At 35.1% G+C, this 12,352-nt stretch overlaps 1 protein-coding gene across 1 annotated transcript in view; it reads left to right on the top strand.

Annotated features, from left to right (window-relative positions):
• Positions 1-12,352, top strand: part of lrp1ba (low density lipoprotein receptor-related protein 1Ba) — a 297,751-nt gene that overhangs the window by 71,920 nt on the left and 213,479 nt on the right. The window contains exons 6-10 of the mRNA XM_067398603.1: positions 2,496-2,753; positions 3,142-3,304; positions 5,660-5,882; positions 7,829-8,015; positions 10,913-11,056. Of these exons, the coding sequence (XP_067254704.1) occupies positions 2,496-2,753; positions 3,142-3,304; positions 5,660-5,882; positions 7,829-8,015; positions 10,913-11,056 (975 nt within the window). The remainder of the gene's footprint in view (positions 1-2,495; positions 2,754-3,141; positions 3,305-5,659; positions 5,883-7,828; positions 8,016-10,912; positions 11,057-12,352) is intronic.

Raw genomic sequence — 12,352 nt, 5'->3', positions numbered from 1 at the left:
GGTTAACCTTGCTAACAGGTTCTAGGGCTTTTTTAGTCTTTTAACACATTGCTGTGTGATTGCTAGTAGGGCTGCCCCCGACTGAAGATTTTTCTAGTAAACTATTCGTTCATTTAGTTGACTAATCACACTTTAATAGTCATGTAATTACTTAAATATATTAATTAAATAATTAACATCCTCATGGACTGCATGACTTCACCACAAGTTTTTTTTTTTTTTTTTTTTCTGTGGCTAACCAACCGGTTTCACAGACAGGGCTTACCCTAAACCAGGATTAGGCTTTAATTCAATTAGGATATTTAAGTAGCTTTTATAAATGTACAAAAAAAAAAAAAAAAAAAAAACATTACTGGTGTGCATCTTGAGACAAAAGATATGTCAGTGCAAGTTGCTTTCAGTTAAAACAGCTCAAACATGCATTTTAGCCAAGGACTAGCTTAAAGGAACACTCCACTTTTTTTTGAAAATATGCTAATTTTCCAACTTCCCTAGAGTTAAACAGTTGAGTTTTACTGTTTTCAAATCCATTCAGCCGATCTCCGGGTCTGGCGGTACCACTTTTAGCATAGATTAGCATAGTTTATTGAATCTGATTAGACCAATAGCATCTCGCTCAAAAATGTTTTGATAAACTCAAAAGAGTTTTGATATTTTTTCCTATTTAAAACTTGACTCTTCTGTAGTTACATCATGTACTAAGACCGACGGAAAATGAAAAGTTGTGATTTTCTAGGCCGATATGGCTAGAAACTATACTCTCATTCCAGCGTAATAATCAAGGAACTTTGCTGCTGTACCATGGGTACACGATGTAACTATAGAAGAGTCAAGTTTTAAATAGGAAAGATATCAAAACTCTTTGGTCATTTTTGAACGAGATGCTAACGGTCTAATCAGATTCAATGAACTATGCTAAGCTATGCTAAAGGTGGTACTGCCAGACCCGGAGATCGGTTGAATGGATTCGAGAATGGTAAAACTCAACTGTTTAACTCTAGGGGAGTTGGAAAATGAGCCTATTTTCAAAAAAGTGGAGTGTTCCTTTAAGCCTTGTCTGTGAAACCTGGGGTAAGCCTCTTTTAGTCAACTAACGTTTAGTCGACTATTGGGGGCAGCCCTAATTGCTAGTTCTGGGTAGTTGCTAGACAAGTCTAATGGTTTTTTTAGGGTTAAAGGGTTGTTGAAATGCTTAATCTAAGTATTAGCACATAATAATAGCATTTACTACAGTGAATATATTCTCTTAGCAAGAACCACTGGATAATAGCCTAAGTGTCCAGTATTGAAAACAAAGAAAGGTCAACAAAATCCACACTTGACATTTCACGCAGCATTTAAATTATAGTTGTCTTAACATTTTAAGAACTTGTCTAGACTAGATGGGTAAACACAATGCCTTCTGGGAAGTTTGATTGAACAGGAAAGCCTCAGTGGAGTAGCGTGATCACTGTGATGATCGTCCGGGCACATTAGTATAGATGACACTGTCATTCGCCTGATACGAGTGTCAGTTACACTTATTGTCATCAATATGCAAATGGATGCCGGCAAGCTGGCCTACGACAGTGCCTGTGGGAGAGATAAACAGGGGAGGCCTTAATGGAAAGTCAATCAGAGCCCATCCAGCCTGACCCGCAACTGTCTATCAAATATAGAGATGATTACACGCTCACAGTTAATTGCACTTCATGGTGTCTGTTCATTAGTGTGAAAGGATAGACAAAAAAACAAGATGATCACAAAGTTTACGTTTGCACAATTGTGTCACTCCAAGTGTGAGCTGCTTAATGAACCTGTGTTATATGTTCTATATAGGTAAGCAATAATGAATGTAAATATTTATGTTTATGTAACATGAATATATTTATATTTTGTATGGGTGTTTCGGATCTTTATTCAGCTGCATGCACTTTTATGACCCAGGACAGAGTTTTACTTGTCACTTAATAATAATAATAATAATAATAATAATAATAATAATAATAATAATAATAATAATAATAATAATAATAATATAGTGTGAAATCTTCCTCTTTTAGCCATATTGCTAAAATATTTGGTTACCAAAAACATAATTAAAAGCATGTTATTGTTAATATGAGACGATAAATCAAGATACATTTCAGTTGTGACCATACAAAGTAATTTCATATCAAGCTGTAATTTTGTCAAATTATGCAGAAAGTTGAAAATATTACTTGTGTGTATTTACGAAACACAAAAAGACAGGATTCAGCCGTTTTATTCCAAAATGTTTAAACTATAATTTCCACTGTCATTTCCACCATCATTTTCGCAATGAAAGATGATGGTATAAAAATAACAGAATTCATTTTTTAATTTCTTTTATTTATTTATTCAGAATTTATTTTCTAAATGTCCACAGTACCAAAAGCGCCCAACATGCAGTGTGTTTAAATATTTTTCACCGGAAATATTTATTATATGAATACCTCTAAGGAACTCTATGCATTTTATGTTCCCTCTTTCAGATCCTGGCGATAAACCTCCGGTTTTGTTGACAACAAATATGAATTCTATATCAGTTGTTTACCTCAATGGATCATCTATGCCAAATCTCAAGTCCATGGAGACAAATGGGACTCAAATATTGGACTTTATTTATAAAGAAGAGTCACTCTGTTGGCTCTCAGTGGCGCAGGATACAGGTCAACTGTGGTGTGCCCGCATGACCAAACTCAAAGGGTTTTCAGAAAAACATGAGATACGGATAGGTCAGAACCTACAAAGTGAGTATCCACGTCTATTCTTAAAGTGCAAATTAAGGAAAAAATCTTGTGACTTTGATGTTTTATTTAGAGCAAGTGTAAACTAATGTCCTTTGAAGTTTTATGAACTTGAGTGTTTTGTGTTTAATGTCCAAATAAATTTTCTCAGTTGCCCTTTTCCCCCCACTTTCATTTTACCTCTTGAAGTGTTTAATGATCTGCTAATGAAGTGTTTAATGTCAGAAGGTTAAGTGTGTCAAGTGTACATGTCAAGGCACTGAATGTCAGTTGTTGCTTCTTTGAAGCATGCATGAATTTTTAATTGTTTCTAACTACCAGATCTCGGCTTACAAACTTTGCTGGTATTCTGATGTCTCATGTCTAAAAATGAATCGTTTGTCCCGTATAGATGTGGAGCATATGGCCATCGACTGGTTAACAGGAAACTTCTACTTCGTAGACCGAGTGAACGACCGGATATTTGTGTGCAGTGAACAGGGAGATGCATGTGTCACCATCATTGACCTGGACATCCAGAACCCCAAAGGTCTTGTGCTGGATCCCATCATGGGGTACGATCACGAAGACAACCATTAGGTCCTTTTATTTAGGGCTGGTCATTCACAGTATACATGAGATGGGCCTTTGCACTGGAATTATTTGCGGGTGGTGGGGGGATGAAATATGTACATTCATTAAATTAATTCATGAAAAGGACATTTGGAAATATTTATTTACTTATTTATCCCAAATAAGCCAAAATACTGTGCATATACATGTGACCACACATCAGATTATTATATATAATACACTAATTGTGAGTCTGATCTATTTTTTTATATAATATTAGCTTTATTCAAGTGTGAAAAATGTGATACATTACCTTTCATTTTTAAATTGTTAAATTACATTTAACAAATTAGTTAACAACAACAACAACAACAATAAAATCATGTTTTATGTTTACTTAATTAATTTATATTAAACTATTGATTACTATTAATAATAATAATACTCATCATCAGTAGCTTTATAAATAGTTTAAATAGAATAAAGAGTATATAATAATAATAACAACAATAATAACAATGTTTTATGTTTTATGTTTACTTAGAATACATATTTTATGTTAAACTATTGATTATTATTATTAGCTTAGCTAAATAAATAGTTTAAATAGAATAAAGTTTAATAATAATAATAATTAGTACCTTCATTTTGTCACATGTCTGTCTGTTTTTTGCACCATGTTCTGTTTGTCACATGTTCTCCTTGTTTAGTTTTCCCACCATTAGTTGTCATGGTTTCTGATTTGATTAGTTTCCTTGTTTCAGGTGTGTCTTATCTCATTAGTTCCCTCATTAGTTCTTGTATAAGTATTCCTTGGTTTTGTTCACTCTTTGTCCTGTCACTGTTTTGTTGTGGATGTGTATTAGCTGCCGTTTGAGTTATTATTAAACCTTTTGAGTTCTTTTGAAAACCTACTTCTCCTGCTTCCTTCCGTCTGTGGTCACATACCGTGACAGATGACAGGACCTAAACAAAACAACACAATCCTGGCTGAGGACCGCCTGTGGGATTTGAGGCAGAATGGCTGCCTATTGGAGATGTATGTGGAGGAGTTTCTCGAGCTCTCCCATCAGGATCACTTAGAGCACCTTTAATCTTATTCTCCATTTAAATGGTTCTAATTTTGAAGTTGAAGAAGTTAAAGAAAGTATCTTCCTCATCCGGTCTCATCAAAGACACACATGGTGTCAGCAGCTCACCCAAAGCCAGTTCCCTCCACATATCCCTCCAGTGGATCTGTCCATTTCTGTCCTCCTGCATTTGTTTAGTTTTCCCACCATTAGTTGTCATGGTTTCTGATTTGATTAGTTTCCTTGTTTCAGGTGTGTCTTCTCATTAGTTCCCTTATTAGTTCCTTGGTTTTGTTCACTCTTTGTCCTGTCACTGTTTTGTTGTGGATGTGTATTAGCTGCCGTTTGAGTTATTATTAAACTTACTTCTCCTGCTTCCTTCCGTCTGTGGTCACATACTGTGACACATTTAAAGTAATTTAATTATGTAATGTATTATTTCATTTTGTTATTTACAAATTAAATAAAGTATTATTATTTTTATTTTAATAATATTAATAATAATTAGTAGTTTAATAAATAGTTTAAATAGAATAAAGAGTTTATATTATTATTAGTAGTATATAAATAATTTGCCTTTGAATTTCCAACAAAAATAACAAAATATTGTGAAATTATATACTATCATTAAGGTCATAACGCCCACACTTACTTTCATGATATGCTCACTGAAGTCTTACTGAAGAGGTTTACTATCTAGAAAGGCTAATCACAGTCAATGTAATGACCTTTTAGAACCCTCTCTAAACAAATCGTTAATAATTCGTTGACCTAGACATAGATATTCAGCTATCTTACAATGATCACGTCACGGTGGAGACACTCGATTACATTTTTCATAGGCTTGAATAAATCATCCTTATCTGATGTCAAGTCATCTACGCTTCTGTGACGTGAAACACTCTTTGGTCTCTTGGTAAACATTCATTTGTATGCAGTGCTGAGTTGTGCATGCTGTTGGGAGCAGTTTGTCGCTTTCAGACGATGAGAACTGTTTCTGTGCCAGAATTGTCATGCGGTGTAATGCGGATGACCTCCCCCTCTCTTATTCCGCTGTCAGTATGTGTTAGTATAAAAAGAAATATCATACTGTGGCCCATTCATTCAGCTCTTGCTCAGAGTGGCTCGCTTTAATTGCGCTGTTGCTACTTTGAGCGTTCAGCTCTGGTACAACACTATTTGGGTATGAGAGGATTGATTAAATCTTAAATGGCCTTGACTTTTGATTTCTTTTATGTTAGGCAGGTTGTAGATTCCAGTTTAAAACCATGCGTTCTCACCCCCTAGAAAACTGTTTTTCACGGACTATGGGACAATAGCCAAAGTGGAGCGCTGCAACATGGATGGCACCAACCGAACCAGGATAGTGGAGTATAAAACCGAACAGCCGACCGCCGTGACATTGGACTTGGTCAAGAAGCTTGTCTACTGGGCAGATGCTTATCTGGATTTTATCGAAGTTGTGGATTACAATGGCAAGAACAGACACACTATCATCCAAGGAAACTCGGTAAGATGCTCCTGGTCTTTGTTTGTTCTAAGATCTTCATGACGAAAAGACCAACACGTGTTATTGTTGGGTGTGAACCCCAACTAGCTGTTGGACATCTTGTTTATGCTGGTCCAACACTTCTGAACCTACAAGAAGTGTGACCTCTAAACAACTAAACTATATAGAAAAAGTTCCTGTGTATTTTTTAGCCAACAGCCTTAATAGTCAGCAGTAAAGCTGTGATAAATGATGCTCCTTTGAATAACTCTTAAAGCAGTTTATTTTGAAGGCTATAAAGTTTGGCCTCTCTCCCTCGTCCCTTCAACAGGCCCAAAAGTGTGGTGATACAAAATTCATAGCTTCATAAATTCAGTATAAATTTCATCCATAGTTCATAGAACGGGCCAAGGGCACTGTCAAACTTGTGCATTTTTCTCGAAAACAATAGATAATCCATCCATGGCTGTTTATCAGCGTTATGAGACATCTGGTGTTAACTAATACCCAGCTGCTATACTTAGAAAAGTTTTTACAAATTCCTATTATCCTTTTGGAAAGCGCCTGTGTGCAGGTGTTCATGGTTTACAGGATGTTTTGAGTGATTACTGTAGCTGAAGAAAAGCATTTGTGTCAATTTCAGACATTTTTCATGCTAACTATCGATATTCACTCAACATCTCTCTTGGGGTGTTGTTGATTCTGCTTGGGTTTTTTTCAAGTGTTTGGATTTGCTTTTGCTGTTGATTATTTGTTGGCTTTAATTTTTAAATGCAATGGAGGTGACCAATCTTTTGTTGGTCCTGGAACAACTTTCCTGTCAACCCTATCCATAACTCTCAACTTAGTCTTGCATAGTCTGATCTTTGATGTATCAGCGCTAGATCTGGTCTATTGGGAATGATCGTAAATTGGCATCCCTAGTCCACACTGCTTCATGTTCTAGCCAAGAACTGACCACTTAGACAGGAAGAGACTGTCTGATGGTCATGTAAAGCGACAAACCATAGTTTGTTGTATTTTTGCATGCCTTTTAGGGGTGGACTAATTAAAATAATTAAGAAATAGATTAGACCAGAATAATACACCAGGTTTAAAAAAAGTAAAAAATAATGTTGCGGATGCGTCAGCAAATACTTGATACTAGATAAGCAAATACTGTCTGTCTATTGTTCTATCTATCTACTTGAAATCATTTTAGAATGATTTCTCAAGGGTGATGTGACACTGAAGACTGGAGTAAACTTTCAAAGATTTTATGCCACTAACCTGGCAAACTTTGGCAAATCCAATTAATAGATCTTCTTGACAGAAAAACTGTCCCAGGATCAACATCCTACTTGTGAAATCACAGGAAGCACGCAGCCAAACTGTGGCCGTTTATGTAAATTGGCCACATGGATGCAAAGTTAGGGCTTGTGTTCTTGACATTTCTGTAGCCGTCTCATTGTTCCCTGTCAGAATCGTTAGCCTGGATGAGCACCGGGTTGTTGTGACCTTGCAGAGTCCTGGCTTCACACTACAACTCTTTTGTGTGCTTTTTTTATTGATTTGTTCATCCATTTCCTGTGAGGTACAGCTCTAGCATATTCCCTGGGACCTCTATTGGAGGCTATATTGGTACCTTTTTCTCAGAGCTGGCACTGAAAGATAACCTGAAATGAACTCTACTACTTCCAACTCCATTTGTTTTTCACGTCAGTCTTTCTCCACGAAATCAAAGCCTCAACAGTACCTGCTGGTAATTTGTAGCACAGATGTGACATCAAAGATCCCTGCATATTTCAACTGGTGTCTGTCAGGGCTGCTGTTTATTCAGAGAAAGTTACATCGGCTGTATGGCTGGCTGGATTAAAGAAGCGAATTTAAGCAGACGTATTTGTGTCATGTTCAGAATTAATCCGAAGAGGTGCCATGGCCTCTTGATGAATCTTTCTCTTTCTCCATTCCTGTGTTTCTCTCTCCAGGTGTCGCACCTGTATGGATTAACGCTCTTTGAAGATTACTTGTTTGCGACGTGCTCTGAACCCTCCAGAGAGAGCAAAGTGGACATATTTAGGATAAATCGCTTTAACAGCAGTGACATGAACACCGTTACCACTTTGGAAAGTGCCAGAGCCGTCCGAGTTTATCACAGACTGGCTCAACCTACAGGTAAACTTGTCCTCGGAGCATAACTAATATAATCAGCAATCACTCAAGATTTAAAAATAGCGATGGCTTATGTACATTTTAATGCTTTTGGATTACATTTTACTGAAATGCTATATATATATATATTTTAATCGATTCTCATTTTTACGAACCGATATTGATTCTTATATCCCAAGAATCGATTAGTCTAGTCTGTTTTCAGTTTGTGAATTAACAGAACATGCAGCGCGCCTCCCATCCAATAAATCGCAATAATCTTTGTGCTTTGTTACTTTTGATATGAAGCAAAGTCTCAGATTTCAAATGACATCCATCTTAATATGAGATTCAAAAAATAAATACCGTTTTGGCGCTCTTTAATGTGACGTGACAGATCTCTTTAGCGCCTCAGTTAAATGGAAGCGGCAGCGTGGAGCGCACATGAACATCCTCTCCTCCGCTTTAATACCAGTTAAAACACGACTAAACACCAGAAGGTATGTTAAAATGTAGAGTACAACTTACTGAAATCCATATCATGTCCAGTGTAATAGCTCAATAAGTGTTTTAACCTCGGAAAGACGTCAATAAAACAGCTTGTAAACAATGTCACGTAACGTCACATTTACCTCGGAAAAACATTTTCAGTGACCATAAACTCATTAGTCAGCTAGAAAAGTGTACTCTAGAAAGCAACATTCTGATAAATATATGCACCGTTACATATTCATTAAAATTTTTAATGTTCTTCAATATTTAATGCATGTTTGAATAAATCAGTTGACAGCCGCGATTTAAATGTTTATATTTAAAAAAAAACTAATTGGAATAGAAATATGATTATTTAATTCTAAACTTTATTTATAATAAAAACATCATTGGGTGTAATTTAAGTGTTTGTACATAAATAAGTTAATTTAACCTTCAATATTATTATTGTAGTACCAAATGACTTACATGTGTAGTTTATAACATTAGTTGAGAGATTTTTTTCCTCTAGAAAATTTGCCATGTACTGTAACTGAAATACTACATCCAAAATAATCGATATCGAATGGAATAGAAAGCATGTAAATAGTAATCGAATCGAATCGTGAAAATTGTGTCACTACCCAGCCCTCTATATATATATATATATATATATATATATATATATATATATATATATATATATATATATATATATATATATATATATTATATGTATGTATGTTGTTACATTTGTGATAACTTATGTAAGAATACAATTTACGTTTTGCAAACAATCAAGAAATACCTTCTGCTCATGTTTCATGAATGAGGTAAACCAAAATAGCTTGCAAACCGGCTAACAATTTTATGACTAGTGGAAGTCTGTGTGTGTTTTTACATTTGGAAGATGGTGTTGTTTTTGTTGTGATTTATGTAAAAGCTGCAATATTTACGTTTATCTATGCTATGGAAGCCCATTCTACTTCAGAGTAAACAATAAAAGTAACTTTGAAGTTTAAAATAATAAATACCATCACATTGTGAGATACAAAGTGCTAAATAAAATTGCACCTGTGTGAAATAAAGTCACAATTGTAAGAAATAAAATCAGAATTATTGTTTTTATCTGAGGCAGAAGTGGGATTCAGATTTATCTGCTGTTTTTAGGATGATTTAAAGAGTTTGTCTTAAATCAAACACAATGAGTTTTATTGTACAAAGGTAACTAAAATATCCTTAATACTACAATGACCTGACATATCACATATTATTTTTGATTTAACTAAAAAAGTGGAATAAATTATTACAATGTGGCCAAGATTTAGTAAAACGAGGGAACAAATTATATTGTGCACACAATTTAGTAAAACGAGGGAACAAATTTTTATATAAATTTTCTATTTCTTATTTTGTGCACACAATTTAGTAAAACAACAATGTATTATATCATGTGTACGATTTACTTAAAACAAGGGAATGAATTAGTATTAGTAAGTGATGTATTAATAAGTTGTGGGAACAAATAGTTAATTTGTGGCCATGATATACATATTTTTTTCAACATGTCAACTTAAAATATTCTGTCATTTTTGTCATACAGATAAGAGTAATACATCATTCGAAACTAATCTTTCGATACATCTTCTTCATAGACTTCAAAAGGGTCTAATTTTATTTGTGTAAACTCACAATAACAACAAAACGTTGTGTTTTTGTAAAATAAAGAAACAAACAGGGTGCACTTTCTGCCGTCTCGGTCTCCATGAACTGGAGCGTGTCACAAAAATGAACTGAAACTCAGCATATAAGCTACTTCCCTCACAGACATGAGAAATATATATAGAAAGCTTGACATGTCTACTTTTACTTTCAAATCAAAAACAAATACTCTCTGATTATGTAATGCATATGAAAGGTGCATTTCTCTTTGGAGACAGCGAGACAGCATCGTCAACTTCATCTTTGCAGCCAACACAGAATCAGAAAACACTAGTTTATTAGTACATAATTAAAATGTCTCCTTTCTATTTTTTCCATGATAATAATTACTTTTGAGGGTGCTTTGCAGCAAGCTTTATGTGCGCTTGATCGCGGAATAGGCTAAATTACGCCTATATGTATATTAAAGGCTCATTATGGTTTAGTATTTTCCTCAGTATATATTTAAATTTATATAAACATGCGATTAGTCGACTAATGACCGAATACTAGTCAACTGGAAAAGTCGGGGGCAGCCCTAATAATCTTTGACATCATGTTTTCTTCTCCATTTTAAAAGGTTATAAGCCTATTTGTTTTAGTTTTTGCTTGTTTCCTATATATATATATATATATATATATACAATTAGTTGTCTTTTAATATTTAGCATTTGGCATATAGCATATGTGTGGTTGAACTGATATTTCATGATGCTAGCTCCTTGATGCTGACCTTTCTCTTTCTCCAGTCAGGACTCATGCGTGCAGCCCTGACCCACATGGACGAAAGGGTGGATGCTCGCATATCTGTCTCCTGAGCCACAACTACAAATCACGCATGTGCCGCTGCCGGACTGGCCATGTCCTTGCCAGTGACGGGAAGTCCTGCAAAAGTGAGGGCCACAAAAAGCCAATTTCTCTTTCCTCTCTCCTCCTCCTCTAGCTCCTAGGTGTCTGATTAGCATCAGGGAAACGGGTCTTTCATGTAAATAGTTTTAGGGGTATTCCCAAAGGAAAGGGTGCTGCTATCTGAAGCCATATATCAGATGGATGGCCCCTGTGGGTTTGTCGAAATGTAAATTTATGACCAATTTTATGGAGGCCCATGAAGCTGAAGAATGGACACGTTTCTGTGATTAATAGCGCACGTTCAGCACATTAGGGTGGAATACATGGGAAATTGATATGTTTTGTCTCTTGGCATCAGGATCATTGACTATCAGAGAATATGTGCGTGTTTGGGTGGGTGTGTAGCCTACATCAGATGATTTTGAAAAGTTTTTCTTGAACTTCAGATGGCAGATCACTTTAACAGTAAAACAAAAATTGCACTTTTAATTACCTACAGTTTTAACGTAGTGTATGAATTATGTTATAGCCTACCCTGTGATTAAAAAAAGAAAAAAAACACTTTCACATCATAATTTTGCTTTGTTTTGTATATCAGTCTACCAATTGTATGTCCAGATTGGTCTCATTAAAAGTCGTAATAATTCATAGTCGCATTTTAATGGTTTTGGACTTTGTTATTGGTGAAACAAGAGCAAAATTAAGATGTGTAAAATGTCATACTTTTTTTTACCTACGTTTTTACATTGCAACAATTTATGTGCGAATACAATTTGTTTTGCAAACAAGTTAGCAATTTGTTCTGCTCGTGTTCCATGAATTAAGCTCAACATAGGTGACACAAACCAAAATAGCTCACAATCCTACTAGCACATTAACGACTAATAGATCATTAGTGTGTGTTCATTTGAAATATGACATTTTTACCGCGATTTCTGTAAAACATGCAATATCTACGTTTTTCTCTGCTATGGAAGCCCACTCCACTTCAGAGTAAAAAAATAAAAGTAATTGTGTGGTTTATAAGTTTATAATAAGAAAAGCTGTCAAGATACTAAACCTAAACTTAAAGTTTAATCCCTTACCTAAACCCTTCACCCTAACCACGATTAAAACTTGAAAAACCTTTTTTTTTTCAAGCCAGATCCTTTATCTGATTTCGTAACCTTGTACAAATTATCAAAAGAGTGTGTTGGCGTGTTACCAGGTGACTTTCCACATTTACATAAATTGATATTATTCGTGACTGTGATGTGTCACCCACCTTGCAGCAATAATATAATATGTGCGTCAACTGATGTGCGTCAATTTATTGTGGCATTGAATGTAGCTCAAGTTGA

Source organism: Chanodichthys erythropterus, chromosome 10, assembly GCF_024489055.1.
Source record: "Chanodichthys erythropterus isolate Z2021 chromosome 10, ASM2448905v1, whole genome shotgun sequence".
NCBI lineage: Eukaryota > Metazoa > Chordata > Actinopteri > Cypriniformes > Xenocyprididae > Chanodichthys > Chanodichthys erythropterus.
Note: the sequence above shows the minus strand (reverse complement) of the source record. Positions and strands in the feature narration are given on the sequence as shown.